General features: G+C 49.6%; 1 protein-coding gene across 2 annotated transcripts in view; it reads right to left on the reverse strand.

Moving 5' to 3' along the window:
• The window catches only part of SIN3B (SIN3 transcription regulator family member B), a 40,703-nt gene extending 22,937 nt beyond the window's left edge, over nt 1-17,766 (reverse strand). For both annotated transcript variants that reach the window (XM_059696340.1, XM_059696339.1), the window contains exons 1-5: nt 17,638-17,766; nt 17,286-17,392; nt 15,932-16,085; nt 9,997-10,197; nt 5,857-6,000 (exon numbers count right to left, since the gene is read on the reverse strand). In XM_059696340.1, the coding sequence (XP_059552323.1) occupies nt 5,857-6,000; nt 9,997-10,197; nt 15,932-16,085; nt 17,286-17,392; nt 17,638-17,739 (708 nt within the window). In that variant the 5' untranslated portion in view covers nt 17,740-17,766. The remainder of the gene's footprint in view (nt 1-5,856; nt 6,001-9,996; nt 10,198-15,931; nt 16,086-17,285; nt 17,393-17,637) is intronic.
• Between the last annotated feature and the right edge of the window lie 678 nt (nt 17,767-18,444).

The raw sequence follows: 18,444 nt of genomic DNA on the forward strand, positions 1-18,444 counted from the left end.
GTGTGGGGCTCACCCAGTGGACCACCGATAACGAGGGTCTGGTGTTCAAGTGCATCCAGAAGGGAAAGCACTTCAGACGAGGCGACTGGCACGCACAGAGCCCCAGCAGCAAGAGGAAGCAGCCAACAACCTCCAGGTCACTGGGCGGGGACGGGGTGGGGTGGGGTGGGGTGGGGTGGGGGTGGTTTCCAGCCAAGTCTGTATTCTTTCTTATGAATGAGCAGTGTCAGCACTCAGTACTTGCAGGTTCTACACCAGCCATCAATGAACAGGTTAGGGCTGTTTCTCCCAAGTGGGGTATCTATTGGGTGTTAGCAACATTTACAAAAAACGCTTCTGGGAGAACTTGCATCTGTGTGAATGTGCCGGAAAGCTGGAGTGGGTGGAGGAAGGTGGACAGACTGCAGCTTTTGGAGGCACTCCAAAGTCACCCACCACGTCGTCATTCCCACCCCACCATGGGACCTGGACGGGGAGACACCACATAAAGGACGCGCTATAGGCCCACAGAGTGGGCTGGGTGAGCACGTCATGCTGCACCCAAAGAAAACAGCAGCATCTACCAGGTAACAGTGAGCTCTGCATCTGTGTGTCTCTGTCTGAGACCGGTGTACATGATACATTGTTACGTAAAACAGAAAAGAAAAAAAAACTAAGCAGAATAAACAGGATGCTATTAAAAAAAAAAAAAAAAAAAAAAAAAAAAAAAAAAAGGATAGCCCTAGCCAGTGTTCTCAGTGGTTAGAGTGCCGGCCTAAGCACCAAAGGGTCACGGGTTCAACTCTAGAGGTCAAGGACACGTACCTCATACTTTGGTTATGGGTTCGCTCCCCAGCCCTGGTCAGGGTGCGTGAGGGAGGCATCAGTCAATGTCTCTCACATGGATGTTTTCCCCTGCCCTCCCTCTCTCTCCCATTCTCTCCCTCCCTACCTGTTACTCTTTCTTTGAAAAGCAATGGAAAAAATATCCTCAAGGTGAGGATTGATAAAAAAGGATAAACATCTGTTTGCACATGCAGTGGGAATTTCTAGAGGGACTCAATGTAAGACACTGTGGGTGCGGACCTCTGAGGACAGTGACTGGGGAACTGAGGAGAGGAAGGGAAATTTACTTTTCATACTTGATACTCTTACTGATACTTGATTTTTTTCATGAGCACCTACTATTTTATAATAATTATAATGACAGTAATAAAATCTTATCGTTAACTACAGGCCACACTTGTCCCTTAGGGGAAAAACTTCTTTGGAAAATAGTCATCTAAAGAGTCAGTTACTCTTAAGAATGTTAAGTGGAAAATTCTCTCTCATCTCCTTTGTGGCTGTAAGAATAGGTGAAAACACCAATTCCTAAAGGAGACCGGCAGTGGCACTATGACATGCACCGAGTGGGACGGAGATTGGGGGCCAACGGGGAAACCCAGGGCTCGCCCAGCCGAAGGGCAACATTAGCTAACATGAGTTAACAGTTGCAACTTATGAACACTTGAGCTACATGGACCCAAAGCCCATTTGGCTGGGGGTTGGCATATGCACCATGCTTCTTCGCCTGTTTCTGTAAATAAAGTTTTATTAGCACACAGGCACACCCACTTGACATACAGTCCAAGGCTGCTTTCCTGATAGAGCGCCAGTCTGCACACCAAAGGGCAGCAGAACTGAGTCTTTGCAACACAGGATGCCTGGCCTGCAAAGCCCAAGATACCTGGCCCTTCACAGGAAAACATCAGCCAGCTCTGACCTAGGCCAAACAGTCAGGTTTAATTAGCACAACATCAAATTTCATCGTGGTTTCTTTTTCTCGAAATTTTAATAGAAATCCAAATATTAATACAAAGGACCATAATATAAAGTTCACTTTATATAACAAATTGTACATGGGTGTTTTTAATAATTTAAACATTGCTTCAATTTTTCTAAATATATAAGGTAGCTCTAATCACCTAGTATACTCTAAAAAACTGAACTGATAACAAATGCCATTTTAAAAAAAAATGGATGGGCAGGCAGTTTTCTGGGGGAAATGCTTACTTTTTTAGGACGGGCTTTATCTATGCCTAATTTGTAAATTTCCAGTCATGCTCACCAGGGGGTGCTGCAACCACATCCACGAGAGGACAAGAGGCTCCACTCACTGGCCATCCACCAGTGCTTGAAGCATCATTATCATCAAGATGAAATTTCATGAGAACTAAGACCACCCTTGCCCCAAAATTGCTAAGAGTTGGAACAAACAGTGTAGACAGACAATTTTATCAATTACCTACTGTTGTGCAATGCCCCCCATAACCCCAATGGACAGCATTCTCCACCCGCTATACTGACTGCCAGGGTGGTTCAGGAGCAAAGACCCAGGCTCACTCTGGCCAGGCACTTCCCTAAGGAATTTTCCAACTGGCCCAGGAAGAGAGGGTCACTTCCTAGAGGCTCCCAAAGTGACCTGCCAGGCTCCCACAGCAGGAAGGTGACAAAGTGAGACTAGAACCAAGGTGTGCAATCATGAGCCCTTGTTGCTCCAGGCACTGCACCCACTATCTCTGGTTAAGGCAGGGCTGCTCTCTCGAGCCTCCCTGGGGTGTGGAGAAGGACGCATTGCTAGCCCCTTCACTTCCGCCAGAGCAGCGGAAGTGGGCTGGGACTCAGCCAGACCTTCTTTCCCAGGAAGGTGGGCTGTCCCTGGACCACTCAGCACTGCCAGCTGGCTCTGAGAAGGCCAGTCAGGGCATTATTGTGTGCCTATCTCCCTGCGAAGATAGAATTCAAGGAAAAAGCTGCCAAGGCTGAGATGCAAGGCCCAGATCCAAGAGGATGAGACCCAAGGGGTCTACAAAGCATACAAGGGGGCAAGACGGAGCTTCAGAGTATGACAGGATGCAGCTTGAACTACCAGGGATGCAGAAGGAAGAGGAGGGACTTTTGCCGAGAAGAGAAAGATGGAGCACTGAGCACATGCCGGGCCTTGCAGAAGGCACTTGAAAAACAACAGTTTGCCGAAACCGGTTTGGCTCAGTGGATACAGCGTTGGCCTGCGGACTGAAAGGTCCCGGGTTTGATTCTGGTCAAGGGCATGTACCTGGATTGCGGGCACATCCCCAGTAAGAGGTGTGCAGGAGGCGGCTGATCGATGTTTCTCTCTCATCGATGTTTCTAACTCTCTCTCCCTTCCTCTCTGCAAAAAATCAATAAAATATATTTAAAAAAATTAAAAAAAAAGAAAAACAAGAGTTTGTCGCGTCCCCATCTGAGCAGGAGGCAGGAAGGAAACAAGGCCCAGGAGGCGCTGGCCAAGCCCACCTACAGCGCCCAAGGAGGCTAAGCAAGTGCCATGGTCCAGGCTGTGTTCACAGGGTTCAGTGAGGATGCACTGGGCTCCAAGCAGGTTGAAAGGATGGGCTGCAGCTCCAGCACTTAATATCAGCCCCACTGATAGGCACAGAGCTCCTCCAACTTGGAGTCAGGAAGTGTTTGCTGGTGGCATCCTTGCTTAGGGATATCACTAAGTGTCCTGGAGACAGTGACACGGGCGGGGGGAGGGGGGTCGGCACGTGCGACTAGCCCCAGCCCACGTATTGGAAGTCTGCCTGACTAGACAAAGCGTCTTCAAGGCATCCAAACCCAGACTCCTGCCCCTGATCTCCCTTTGAGACCGCCCTCACAGCATCTTCATTCAGAAGCAGAAACCACGAGAGGTGGTGATGAAGTGTGTGTGTGTGTGTGTGTGTGTGTGTGTGTGTGCAATTTCTGTGCTCACTCTCCAAGTCGTCATCAGGACAGAGAGGAAAAATGAAGAGAGGAAGGGGAAGTCAACAAACTAGGAAGAGAAGGGAACTTCCTCAATCCAGTAAAGGGCGTTTATGAAAAATCCACAGCTCACGGCACACTCAATGGTGAAAAACTTAAATCTTTTGCTCTAAGATCATGAACAAGACAAAGATGTTTGCTCCCACCACAGTACTGGAGGTTCTACCAGGGCAATTAGGCCAAAAAAAGAAAAGGGGATTAAAATTGAAAAGGAAGAAGGGAAACTATATTAGCAGGTGACATGATCTGATACACACAAAATCCTAGCAAATGCACAGAAATAAAGCGAATAAATGAATTCAGAAAAACTACAGGTTACAAAATCAACACACAAGAAAGCAGTGGTGTTTCTATATGCTAGCAATGAACGATCAAAAATGCAATTAAGAAAATTTCCTGTCCATTAGCATCAAAAAAATACTTAGGAATAAGTTTAATCAGGGCAGTGTAAGACATGTACATTGAAAACTATAAAACATTGCTGAAAGAAATTAAAGAAGATTTAAATAGATGGGAAGATGCTCATGTTCATGGATTGGAAGGCTTATTATTGTTAAGATGGCGATACTTCCCAAAACAGTTGAAAGATTCATTGCAGTCCTTATCAAGATTCCAGTGGCCTTTTTCATAGAAATGGAAAAGCTGATCTTCAAATTACAAGGGCCCCTGAATAGCCAAAACATTCTTAGAAAAGAACAAAACTGGAGGACTCACACTCTGGCTTTCAAACTTATTACAAAACTAGAGTAAACAGGACAGTGTGGTGCGGGCATAAGGGAAGACATGGAGATTAATGAATTAGAATAGAGAGTCCATAAATAAACTCATACAACCATGGCCAACTGGTTTTCAACAAGGGTGCCAAGCCCATTCAATGGGAACAAAAGAATAGTTTTTTCAACAAATGGTGCTGGGGTGACTGGATCTCCACATGCAAAAGAATGAAGTTGGGCCCTTACCTCACACTCTATATAAATACTAACTCAAAAGGGATCCATAACCTAAATATAAGAGCTAAAACTATCAAAAGAAAACACATGGAGAAGCCTTCCTGAATTCAGAAGAGTTGGCAATAGATTCTTAGATTTGACACTAAAAGCATGAGCAACAAAAGAAAAAATGGGTAACTGGACTTGATCAAGCTTTAAACTTATGTGCATTAAAGGACACTAAAAAAAAAAAAAAAAAAAAAAGAAAGACAACCTGCAGAATGAAGGAAAATATCTAATAAGGATCTAGTGTTCAGAATATACAAAGAACTCTTACAACTCAACAACAAAGAGACAAACTAAAATATGGGCAAAGGACTTGAATGCACATCTCTCCAAAGAAGATATACAAATGGCCAATAAGTACATGCCCAGGTTGCGGGCTCATCCCCAGTGTAGAGCATGCAGAAGGCAGCTGATCAACGATTCTCTCTCATTGATGTTTTTCTCTCTCTCTTCCTCTGCCTTCCTCTCTGAAATCAATAAAAATCTATTTTTTTTAAAAAATCAATGGAAAAGTATTCTCGGGTGAGGATTAACAACAACAAAAGCAAGCACCTTATATTCATGAAAAAGAGGAAATGGAAAGGGCAGTCCAGCAAAACTCGGGCCACAACAGGGATAGACAGACTAACAATGCAGTCTGTATCCTCATAGTCGCTGTCCCCTGTCTCTCTGCTCTCTGCCTCCTGTCATTGCTAAGACTCAGCCCTCCGCCCCCTGCCCCCGCACCTGCCCACAGAGCCCTGGTTACAAGGCAGGTGGCTCTGCGGTCCTTGTCACAGGACTGAAGGGCAGGAGAATACAAGGTCCCCTCCCCTGGTCTCCACCTACCAAAGCAGCCCTTGCCATCTGGCACTGTCCACTGAGAAGCCCTCTTCAGGATCCACTCCCACTTGACATGGAGGTGGAGCCTGTGATGGGAGCCTCCCTGGGAGTCTGTATCCTGGGGGAAGCCAGTATGTCCGGGGGTTGGACAAGCCTGGCCTGGCTCTGGGGGCTGCACTGAGGCACGTGGCCCTGGCTGAGAGGGTGCCCCCGGGCTGGGTGGGTGCTCTGTACTCACCAGGGACCGCTTGGCTTCGGGCAGGAACTGTCCAAACTCTGAGAGCAGGTCCTCCTGGCCCCGGAAGAGGTTGGCCACCTCGGTGAACACCTCCTCTTCAGACATGCCTCGGAAGGGCCGGCCCTTTGTGCTCAGCTGCTCCTTCTGCCAATTGTTGGGGGGAAAAATGAGTCGTTAGCCAAGGAACCAGGTACTTAGGCTGTGACATTCAGGCAAACCACTGTGGAGGAGACAGAAGGACAGCTACTGGGAGAGAGGGGCCCATCTTGGGGTGCCCCGTATCGGGCCCGCTTGCCTGGAGAACAGTCCTATGTGCTTGTGTCTGAACCCAGTTCACAGCACAGCCTGAGCCCTGGCCTTGGATGGGGCCTGTGCTAGGAGAGTGGGGGGATGTGGACAGGGACACAGCCGTGGAAGGACATGGTCCCTGCCCTCCCAAGGGCAAGGGAGCATGTTTTGCTGGGCAGGGAAGTGTGGAACTAGTGCTGGGCCTTCAAGGGAAGAGAGTAGAGAGAAGGGAAGGCACTTCAAGGCCAACAAAACAGTTCACGAGTCACCAACACTTGAAGAAAGATGGTCTGACTCAGAGCTCAAAGTAACAATAAAAAGACCGGCAGGGACCTGGGTTGGGAGGGCAGGAAGCTGAGAGCAAAACTCAAGTTGGATATTAAAAATAAGTTCCTGTCAACTTTACACCTGAGGATATGACCAAGTAAGAGGTGTTGAGGCCGGGGCCCTCCCAGAGCGAAGGACATTCCCATCAGTGTGCCTACTCCACAGCTACAAAGGGGAACGGGCCCATGTCCTCCCTTCCTCCCGGCCTGCTGCACTGAGGGAAGCTGGTTTTCAATCCTGACCCGTAGCACCTGTTTAAGACCGGGAAAAAGAACTGCCTCGCCCCCCACCAAAGCCACCAAGACATGTGAAAGACAAAGGGGAGATGGGCGAAGACCACTCAGTTCAGAGAATTAAGTCACCTCTATACACATGAAACCATGATCACACTGGGCGATGTTTAAAGAAAAACAACGTCAAACAGTGCCACTTCGCTCATCAGATCGACAAAGATGAGGAGGACTGGTTTTTCCAAGGACGTGGGAACCATAAGGCGGAGAGGAAGGCTGGCACAGAGAAACGTGGAGCTATCTATGACCACGTTATGGGCACACACCCTGACTTAGGGACACACATTCTGGGAATGTCCCCAAAGATGGTCAGTTCTGTTTTAACATTTGTTTTGAAAACGCAACTGTTTGAGCTTGACACATGTCCTAAGGAATCATCTGAGCGCAGGGTGGATTTTACGATTGCTTATGAGGCACCAACCCCCAGTGGCTCTGGTTGGAGGACACCACGCTGTACCTTCACCATTGAGTCTTCTCTGAATGAGTCTGTGCCCCATCAATATGACCTTAGATAAATAAATCTAACTTCTCTGCCTCCCCATTACCATCAACAGAACAGACACCTCCCAGTATCCCCTCTATAATGGTTCTTCCAGCCCCTACGCTGTAATGACCCCATGGAATCTGTGAAGGACCCATAAACTCCTATGATCCCAAACATCACTGCCCCCACCCCCAGATGTGGGAGAAGCCCTGGGCAAGAGCAGAACATTGCACCGAGCTGACCTGAGTAGTGTGGGAATCTACCTGCCCCCCTTCAACATCTGTTAGGAGCGACCGGCCATCCCTGTCGGGAGTTACAATGTCCGTGCCATTCAGGAAACCTCCTCCCAGCATCTCATGGTGACCCACACTATAGGCTGCAACCTTCCCACACCCACGAGTGAACCACAAGGCTTTCCAAGGTCAAGTGCTGTGGTATTTATGTCATTCTTAGCCATTTAATGTTTACAATGGTGCTACCATTTTTAGTAGGTGCCTTTTTTTAACGTGTCGCTAACCGTTTCCCAGTGTCGTGCCCTGACCCTGTTTTCCCAAAAGCCCTGTGGCGAGTGCGATTTCCAGAGCAAGGTCACTTCTAGGAATGTCAAGCGTCACATGGGGGCAGGACTGGCTGTGCTCACCCCAGTACACACGGGACAGCTGTATGCAGGTGGATAATGGGACCAGCTCTCCACAGCTGACCCAAGGCAAGCACTGTGAGTCGATGGCCTAGTGAAAGCTGCATTTAATCCAGGGGTCAGCACCACCAGTGTTACAGCCATTTTACAGATTAGAACCTGAGGTTCAGGGGGGCGAGGGAAAGGGTTCTGAGGGCGCAGGTGGCAGAGCTAAGATCTGAACCAAGACCTAACAGAGGTCAAACCCAGGAACACACGGCCAAATTTACCAGAGCTGCTTGCGTTGGGCCTCACAGTGTCCTTTAAAAATCCAAGCCAATGTTCTAAAACCAAGATAACTCACACAAAAATTCAGCTCCTAGCTCCTCTTGAAGAAACAGATGGCCTCAGGTCTGGGTCATCAGGAGGCTTGTTTGAAATGCAGATGCTGGGCCAGATGTGAGGAGTCATAACTCTGGGATGAGCTCCAGGCACCAACCCCCAGTGGTTCTGGTTGGAGGACACCACGCTGTACCTTCACCATTGAGTCTTCTCTGAATGAGTCTGTGCCCCATCAATATGACCTTAGATAAATAAATCTAACTTCTCTGCCTCCCCATTACCGTCAACAGAACAGACACCTCCCAGTCTCCCCTCTATAATGGTTCTTCCAGCCCCTACGCTGTAATGACCCCATGGAATCTGTGAAGGACCCATAAGCTCCTATGATCCCAAACATCACTGCCCCCACCCCCAGATCAAATGCTCACAGCTGACACTGCAATCGCTCATCTGTGAGAAGCAAGTTCTTCCTGCTGTACAAGCACTACATACTAGACACGTGCCAGATGGGGCCATGCACACCGCCAGCACCACTAGCAAAAGTTTGTTGTGTCAAAACAGCTCCACTGGGTTTTCAGGGAGCAAACGTTATCTGACCATACACACTTACGCTAAAGAGAATCCTACTTCTTTATTTCACTTATCAAGGCTGTGCAGAAGATTTCATTTTTTAAAGTGGGTTCTGCTGCTTAGAAAAATAAAAGGTGTCAGAAACTCCATGTCTGGAAGAGGATGACGTCCAAGCCCTTGCATGACACAGACATCCCTCACCACGGCCTGCCTGTGCTTCCTGTTAAGTCTCCTTCTGACCCCTGGGCCTTTGCGTGAGCTGTTCCCAACACGGAGAGTCCATCCTTTCTCTGTACCTGTCTACCTGATGGTTCTGGCCCATTTGTCAAGATTCAACCTGAGCATCTTCTCCCTGACCCTTACACGGTTGGCAACCACTAACCCTGACATACTTCTTTGCATTTCCCTTTTTTCCCACCCTCATCATCTCAAGTTTCTCCCACTTCTAGAATGAACTCCTAAGCAGCAGCAACCATTCACCTCTGCGGCCTCAGTGCCTGCACAGCTGTACTCAGCAAAAATAAAAGAAGCTGTGTGGTCTAAACAATGATGAAGTCGTCTTAGAACAAGAGCATCCCCTTAGGTTCTTTTTTAATCCTTCTGATGTATGTTTCCTTGGGTACAGAGCTGCCTCAAGGAGTATATTAAAACCATAATCAAAAAAACACACACAAAAAAACAAACCCATAACCAAACCAAACTCCAATAGGTATTTGTACATCCATGTTCAAAGCAGCCAAAATGTAGAAGCAACTCAAATGTCCATCAAAAGATGAAAGGATAAACAAAATCTGTTCCATCAACACAGTGGAATATTATTCGGCCTTATGATCCCACTAGGTGAGGTCCCTAGAGGAGTCAAAAAATTCATGGAGACAGAAAGAATGGTGGGTGCCAGTGGCTGGAAAAGGGGATGGGAAGTTAGTGTTTAATGGGGACAGAGTTTCAGTTTTACAAGATGAATAGAGCTTTGGAGCAGGGTAGTGACGATGGCTGCACAACAATGTGAATGTACTTAATGCCACTGAACTGGACACCTAAACATGGTTAAAATGCTAAGTTTTACATTATCTGTATTTTACCACAGTAAAAAAAATTAATGCAAAAACAAGAGCTTATCAGATTTTTACAGGATTCCATGAATTCAGACAAGAAAATGCACCTGACATTTTATTACACCGGGAAGAGCTGCAGAGAAGTGTGGCCTGAGTGAGGCCTCTTACCTGGTAAGTATGCAGTATCTCCAGGAATGACCTGTAGATCTCAGGGTGGTCCAGAAAGCGGGTCTTAATCTTGTTCACATAGCTGATGGCGTTGTTGAACTCCACAGAATCCGACTCCAAGGGCACCTGGGGTTTGTCCTCCTTGTACAGCAGCTGTTGTTTGAAGTTCTCAGCACAGTCGCTGTGGTTGTGCGAATTCTCCTGACAACAATATGACAGTAAGTGACTGCCGGCCCGACACCAGGAACAGATTGTGACAAACGCCAGACCGAACGCCACTATCTGTATGAGAAAAGGCAAAACCTCGCACAAAGCCAAGTATTTCAATTAGATGCAGGAAAAAGGTGCTGTCTGCGGGCCCGGGGGGAGGGATGCAGATGGGGGAGCCCACAGAACAAGCAGATGGCTCCTCCTGGGCCTTCTGTGGGCCTGTGCTCTCCTGGGCAAGTCTTATGAACTCGCCTCCGCCTGATCCTTTCCAACTGATTCAGAGAACACGAAGGTTTCAGAAACACTCTACACTTTAAAAAATTAGCATTTGCAAGAAATGTATAAAATGTGGATTGCTTAATCCTTTTCAGAGTGGATTTTTGGCCTCTTTATAAAATAAATCTTCCTACACTTTTTGTCAGCCCATTTCAGTGAGATTGTTTTCAGTTGTAAAAGCACCTGCTCTTAGCAGGTATAAAACTGGGACCCTGCCGATAAGGGGGGCCCACTGTCCAGGCTACATGGGACTGCGGGACTTTTGGTATTAAGCCCAGGGCAAGTCACTTGAGAGGAGAGATGGGCCCTGACCAGTCATCAATCATGCCTTTCATTTGTGTGTTCCCATCAATACAAATAAAAAAACAGACACACACGTCTCTCTCCTGTGCACTCAGAATCCTAGTTCTTAGTGGGACAGGACCCACGCCCAAGGTGGTTTTATGTTTCTAAACTGGAATTTTGGGTGTGGTTCTGATGACAGCCTCCCTCTGCCACTGACAGGAGCTGGGCCGACAGGAGTGACCCTCGGCATCCTGCAGGTCCCCAGCAGGCAGGGGCTGTCTCTCAGGCAGTCTTCTGGAACCATCTTGTGCCCAACTAAAATGCCCGTCTCCCAGCACTCTGAGCCCTTCTTGCTGTTTTTCTCTTACTGTAGCATATTCTACTTATTTTGTTGTCTGCCCACCCTGACCAGATGGCAAACATCATGCAGACAGAGACTCTACTTTGTTCACAACTATATCCCCAGTGCCTGGAACAGAGCCGGGAACAGAGCAGGCTTCCTCCACTGCCGGGGAATGACCAGATGAACAAGTGAAGGAACAAACTGAGTCTACTGTTCCCATCGCCCAGGCGCCCAGCACCCCACCTGCACCAACCCCTGACCAAAAGGCCCTGGAGTGGGATGGGGACTGCTGGGCACACTGCCCATCAGCTGGGTGGGTGTACTAATCTGCTGGAGGTGCCATAACAAAATACCGCAGACCGGACACCTTCAATAACAGGAACTTATTCCTCACAGGTCTGGAGGCTGGAAGTCTGGAGGTTGGTGTCTCCTGAGGCCTCTTAGCTTGTAGATGGCCGCCTTCTCACGGTGTCCTCACATGGTTGTCTCTCTGTATGCACCCAACCCTGGGCCTCTCTGTGTCCAAATTTCCTCAGGACACCAGTCAGACTGGATTAGGGGTCATTATCACTGTAAGAACCCTATCTCCAAACACAGTCACATTCTAACACACTGAGGGTGAGGCCTTCAGTGAGGGAATTTGGGAAGGGGACACAATTCAGCTCATAACAGCGGGTCCAGAGGCAACTCTAGAAAGTCTGAGCCGAGGAAAGCAGACACACAACAGATCCAGAGCAGTCACAATTCTAAACACCACTTCTCCTGGGCAGGGGATTCATTCTAAGACACTCTGGGGTGCTCCTGATTGCCTCCCAGTGGAAGATGGAAGGAGCAGGGAGAGGGAGCAGCCTTGGGTCGGGGTTTGCTTTACAGAAGGCTGTGCTCTCACCCAAAGCTCCCCATGACTCCACTCCGAGGGGGCGTTTTCAAGCACCACATTCCCCTTTCACCCCCCATGGAGTGAGCCACTGTGACAAGACAGAGTACCATCCCTAGAGACGAGGGCTCCAAAAAATGGGCCAGACACTAACGGTACAGTGGCTATAGCAAACAGTCTGGCATTTCTTTAGTAAGTTAAACATAATTACCATGTGACCCAGCAATTCTGCTCCCAGGTATCACCCCAAAAGAACTGAAAACAGGTGTCAAAATCACCAATAGTGGAAACAACCCAAGTGTCTGTCAGCTGAATGAACAGAATGTGGTCCATCCATACGGTAGAATATTATTCGGCCATAAAAAGGAATGAAGCTCTGGTTCATAGACACTCTAGTACAACATGGATGAACCTTGAAAACGCCATGCTGAGTGAAGGAAGCCGGACACAAAAGATCAAATAGTGTATGACTCCATTTTCATGAAATATCCAGAACAGGCAAATCCATGGGGAGAGGAGTGGATTAGTGGCTGCCAGGGGAGAATTGGGAGGTATAGTATCTTTTTGGAGTGACAGAAATGTTCAGGAATTGGTGGTAGTTGTACGATATTGTGAATATATTAAGAAACCACTGGACACTTTTAAATGGTTATAATGATGAATTTTGTTTTGTAAATATTACAATTAAAAATATTTTTTAAATGTAACGTTCAGAAAATGCAGAAACCACTGGCCATACAAAAACAAGCTGGCTTTGGCTCAAGGACCGTAGTTTGTCAATTCTTGGTCTGAACCTTCTGGAACAATCCAGTCTTTTCTCTTCTCTGCCAGCTGGGTTGGCCTGGTCTAGGCAGTTAGAACTCCCCCTAGACACTGATGAGCCTTCCTGAGCTCCCCACCAACTCCCCACATTCCTGTTTCTCTAGCCCACCCTCTAGCCTTCATGTCCCAAACCCAATGGGTTTCTGGACATTTCTCAAGCACACCCACTCATTCCTACCTCAGGCCTTTACCCCCACCACCAGGGAGACTCCCATCCCTACCCAGACACAGACACGGCTCCTGCTGCCCTCCTTAAGCCCTGCCCCTGCCATCTTACCCTGCAGTGCTGAACTTCCTCAGACGTTCTATCTGTCCATCTGTATCGCAGCAAGCACCTCAAGAGCTAGAACTTCCCATAAGCCTCGGGCCTCAATCAGAGGAGATGTCTGTACTCACTCTGTGAGTGACTTTAGCACAGAGATGATCTGCCAGGAAGTGTCTGAACTTCCAAATGACTCTCCCCGGAAAGTGGAAAGCAGGCCTCCCTTTGAATGCAATAGGGCCACTTTCTTACAAGCGGCACCTAAAGGTTTATCTTTTTGTCTCTGTCCTAGCTGGCCTTCATCCCAGCCAAGCATAAAAGTCAGCTCTGAGATGACAGGATCTGCCCTCAAGGGGACCCACTGACATCGTTTCTCCCCCGACAACACGTGCTGAAAGGAGGCCACGGTCATGACCACGACAGACGAGGGTCATGCCTGACCAGGAGGACTCCCAGTTTTCCAGAGAAGGTAAACCAACAAGAAACAGTGGCTTTTTAATTTTTTTCCTGTCTTTGCTACTCTGAAATATACAAAAAGGTGTGGTGTGAGAATGACTTGGAGGTGACAGTGGAGGGACTCTCTGCAGAGGTGAGGTGACAAATGAGGCCCTGATGACCAGATCCAAAATGGTGCCGACTCAGCAGGCTGTGGCCCCGGCAAGGGGGCGTTCTTCCCACCACGGTCCCTGGCCCTCCTTCGGCCATGCTTCCCTCATCATGGCACATGCCCGTCAGTCCTCCTCTACAGACTAGTGTTCTCAGCTGGGGTGGTGCTGCCCCTCGGAACACTTGGCAATGTCCGGAGACGGTTTTAAGCTGTCATACCGGAGGAGGGAGTGCTGCTGGCATCCGGTGGGTGGAGAAGAGATGCTGTTCAGAGCCTTACAGTGCACAGGACGTCTCCAAGAGAAAGAATGATCCAGCCCCAAAGGCAATGGTGCCAAGGCTGAGAAACCCCACACAAAGGGCTCCCCAAAGGCTGGAGCACCCTTATTTTTCTTTCTCAGCACCTCAGAGCTACTCTCTCCTCGTCTGTAGTTGACAGGATTCATGAAAAATGAAAAGAATAAAGCTGTACTTCAAAATAGCAAGACTATAAAAACCAATTTCTAAAAAGTCACCAGGGCACTGGTGTATAGGGAGCCCTGTAAAGATCTCCAGCTATTCTAGCCTCTCAAAGGACTCCAGGGAGCCAGGGAGCCATGTCATTTGTGCCTGGCACTGAGGACTACCAACAAAGGAGGCTAACAGCCCTGCTGGTCCTTAGTGATGACTGAAGCTGTGTGGGCTGCTATGTTCCAGAAGGCACCTCTCCAGCTGAGGATCAGGCCCTGGATGTGGCTTCTTCCCCCGGAAACCAGACTCTAAAGCCCTGTAAGTGGCTGTTAACTAAGTTCTCTCCTGCCTTTCTTCAAGTTAATGAGGGAGCCAGGGGGAGCCAAGACGGATCTGGTCTGTTTTCTCTACAAGAGCCCTCCCTGGAGTGTGGAACAGCAGGGCCCCGCGGCGACTGGGGCAGGGCCACCGCTGGGCAGTTCACGTGGAGATCCAGCCCCAGAGCAGAGGGACCCCCCCAGGCAGGGACTGAGAAAGGCCGTGTCCGCAGAGTGAACACGATTCAGAACGTCCATCCTGCTCTTTCTCAGCAAATGATGGTAATGACCCCTGAGTTTATCGGGCACTTCAGACTCACAAAGGGCTCTGTGCACACTCCTGCCCGTGAGCTTGGTTTCCTCCCCAGCTGTGACTATTTCAAAGGTCAATCCTGCCAAGGCTGCTCCTGCCTGGAGGCATGAGTCCCACATCTGGATCCTGCGGCTCCATGTGAAAATGTGAAATGGAAGCTCTTTGGAACTCAGCGGCCACAGGCTTCCAAGTCCTTTCTAAAACTTAGATGTGCTCCTCAGCTTTAATACGACAACACACTGAAGGTGGAACTTGTAGGCCTCTCACTGTTCTCCTTTCAAATCGGACTCCCCCCTTTAATAGGACACCCCTTCATCAGAGGAGAAACCTGCAAAATGCGTTCCTACAGTAGATTTTTACCTTCCCCATTAGAACCCCCGGGACAGCGATGGAGGAGGTTGTAAGAGCAGGCTCACTTAGACCAGTATACTCATCAGGGGCAATTTTACTCTCAGGAGACACTTGGCAATGTCTCATGACATTTCTGACCGTCTCCACTGGGTGAGGACCTAGTGGGTAGAGTCAGGGACACTACTAAACATCCCTCACTGCTCTGGGCACCCCCACCTCCGCCACCTGCAGCTGAACGTTATACCTTATGTGGCAACAGGGCCGAGGTGGGGAGAACAATAATGACTTTACAAAAGTAAGACTCAAACAGGCTTTTGGATTCTAGATAAAGGAGACAGCAAGCTATCCCTGAGAGAAGAGACCAAAGCCACAAGCCTGAGCTGAGCCAATGACTCTGCTGGTAATTATAAAAACGGCCATTAACACCCACATCCCAACTGCTTCTTTTTGTGGGTGGCACCCAGGGTGATCAGAGTGACCACATGCCCAAGTACAAGCATGACCTGCCTGGTGCCCACAGGGAAGGCCTCAGGGCAAGAGTTCGGACATGAGGATGCGGTTATTATGACAGTATAAGAGAATGCCTCCCAGACATTCCCAAGTACAGCCCCTCCAAACGGATCAACCTGGGAAGCAGAGGCTGCCTGTATAGGTGTTTCGATCTATTTTGATTTGTGCTAGGATTAGCATGTCCAGAAAAAGACTGATGGTCACTGGTTTTCCGGCAATACAATACACAAGATGTACTGTCCGACCTGAGTCCCGGAGAACCAGTGAAGGCTGTGTGAAGGCCAAGATCACTCAACCCACTGCAGCAGCATACCTGGCTGGACAGAGGCGACTGTATGTTTAACTTGCCATTCTTGGGAATGTCGATTCTGTACCCAAGGGGAAGGAAAGCGTTGAATCCAACAATGAGGTCAGGGTGTTCGTGGAAGAGCTGTGAGACTCGGCGGATGACTCCAGGAGTATCGATGCTGAAATAAAGATCATGAGTGGGCAAAGGCGTCTCGGGAAACAAAAGTAAAATCTATTCTAGACTCCCATGACAGTGCCATGTAACCAGCTTCTCACTGACCACAAAGCACCCAAAAATGTGACTGCGGTGAATCTGCTGACAGTGATCTACTTCCAGAGCAGCCAGGCCTGGGCTCCCTGTGCCCCTGGAGAGAACCACAGAACAGTCCCACAGCACAGCTCCCCAAAACACTCCAAGCACCTCTAACTCAGTGCTAAGAATGGCAGGAGAGTGACTGTGAGTCCTGGACTTCAAACCCCCTAAATGATGAGATAAATTCCCTTATTTTAAATGCATTGGGGATCAACTATGACATAGCAGCTGATCCCAGCAACTGATTACAATGCATAAATACCAACGGCCCTACACGTATGGGAATCGCTTAAGTATTTGAGAGGCGGGATGGGGTCTCCCCCCGCCCCGTGGCTGCAGCTAGGGTCAAGGCCTTGGTGGAAGAAACCAGGCCCTGCATGTGTCCTCAGAGGGAGAAGCAGCATGGCAGGTATGTGATCATCGAGAACCTAAGACTCAGAGGACCCAGGTTCTAGTCCTGACACTGTCCCCGAACCTCCGTGGGCCTCCTGTCACACAAGGGGATGGCTGTGAGGTCCCCCACGGACCTCTAACCCTCCTGATTCTGTGCCTACAAACACGTCATGTGTCTGAAATGCCTTCCGAAATGCCAGGTCCCCTACTGAGCATTTTATGTGCATAAGTTCCTCGCAGGCCTGGGACTGGGGTGATGCGAGTGAGACAACTCCCCTTGGGGACAAGATTTAAGGGGAGAGGGCACCCAAACAGTCAGTAATCAAGACAAGTAACATTTGAATGCAGTGCTTTAGAATTATTTTTTTTAAAGTCCTGGATGAACAAAATTCATTTTTTAAAAAAATCAACCTTTTGCAGAAAGGCTCTTGGCTGGTCGGTCGGACTCGCCTCTCTCGCCTCACCCCCATACCTGCCCTCCTTCCAGGAACCCCCATAGCAGCTCCACAAAGGAAGACTCTACTCTCTCGTGTTTTTTTTTTTTTTTTTTTTTTTTTTTTGCAGAAACTGAGGCTTCCAGAGGTTTGGCAACCTGTGCAAGGTCACGCAGCTGGGGCAGGGCCACTGGCTCGGCCGACGGCGCCCCCCGGGGCGGGGAGGGGCCCGCAGGTACCTTTGGCTTTTGAACTCCTTCATGATTTCCAGGAAGCCGTTGTACGTGGCAGGGTCGCTGCCGAAGCGGATCTTCACCTGGTCCAGGTAGGTGAGGGCGTCCTCCACCTGCGAGGAAGGGGAAGGGGTGGGGGAGGATCCCCATGGGCCCGGGTCGGTGCAGGGAACTGAGGACGCTAGTCTCTGGCGGGGAGGGGGACGGCCCGGCCTCCGAGGGGGCCCAGGGGAGGGGTCAGGGGTCTGGGGTCCCGGGCCGCGCGGAGGAGGGGCCGAGGTGGGGACGGGCGGGGCCCAGGTTGGGGGCGCGGAGCCGGACGACGGGGTTCCCGAGGGAGGGCTAGGGCGCCACTCACGTGCACCGGCAGCTTCTCGTGGCCCGCGGAGCCCGAGCGACCCCAGCGGGCGCCACTCAGCCCCCGGCCCCCGGGGCCGCCGCCGCCGCCAGCGTGCGCCATGTTGGAAGTCAGAGCCGCGGTCCGCCCCGCCCCCGCCCGCGGCAGGACGCGCATGCGCAGCCCCGCCCCGCGCCGCCCTGGGGGGCGTGGCCTGGGTGCCAGGGTGGGCGGGGCCTCACTGTGTCAGCTCTTAGCCCTGAAACCTAAGTGCTAAGCAGCCCTGCCACCTGTTTTTGCCCGACTTCACAAGCAACTTCAGAATGATTTTCACATCTTGTAAAAGTTGGAAAAAGTCCAGAAGAGAAGACTGTTTCGTGACACGTGAAAACCCTGAAATTCATATTGCAATGTCTGTGGTTTGATTGGAACACATGCCCGCCCCGCCTTGGCCCATCATCTCTGGCTGCTTTTGCGCCGCAGCAGTAGGATGAGTGGGTGAGACAGATCCTGAGGTTTGCGGAACCTGATATGTTTACTAAAAAAATGTTGGTGGACCCCTGCTTTCTAAGGGTTGCTGTAACACTGTGACACGGCAGCCTAACACAGGGCCCTAGGCGGTGAATTTTTGCTAAGTGGCTTTTGCCATAGTTCCTCTCCTATCTTCATTTCCTTAGTCCTAACTCCATCACTTCCCCACTGGGCCAGTTCAGGAGCCACTTAACCAGTTTTCCCAGTCCTGGTGCTATCAAGAACTGGGATAATTTTACAGCTGCTTCCAAACCTTAAAAGTCTTCCTGTGTGTGTGTGTGTGTGTGTGTGTGTGTG

Source organism: Myotis daubentonii, chromosome 5 (genome assembly GCF_963259705.1).
Source record: "Myotis daubentonii chromosome 5, mMyoDau2.1, whole genome shotgun sequence".
In the NCBI taxonomy this organism is placed as follows: domain Eukaryota; kingdom Metazoa; phylum Chordata; class Mammalia; order Chiroptera; family Vespertilionidae; genus Myotis; species Myotis daubentonii.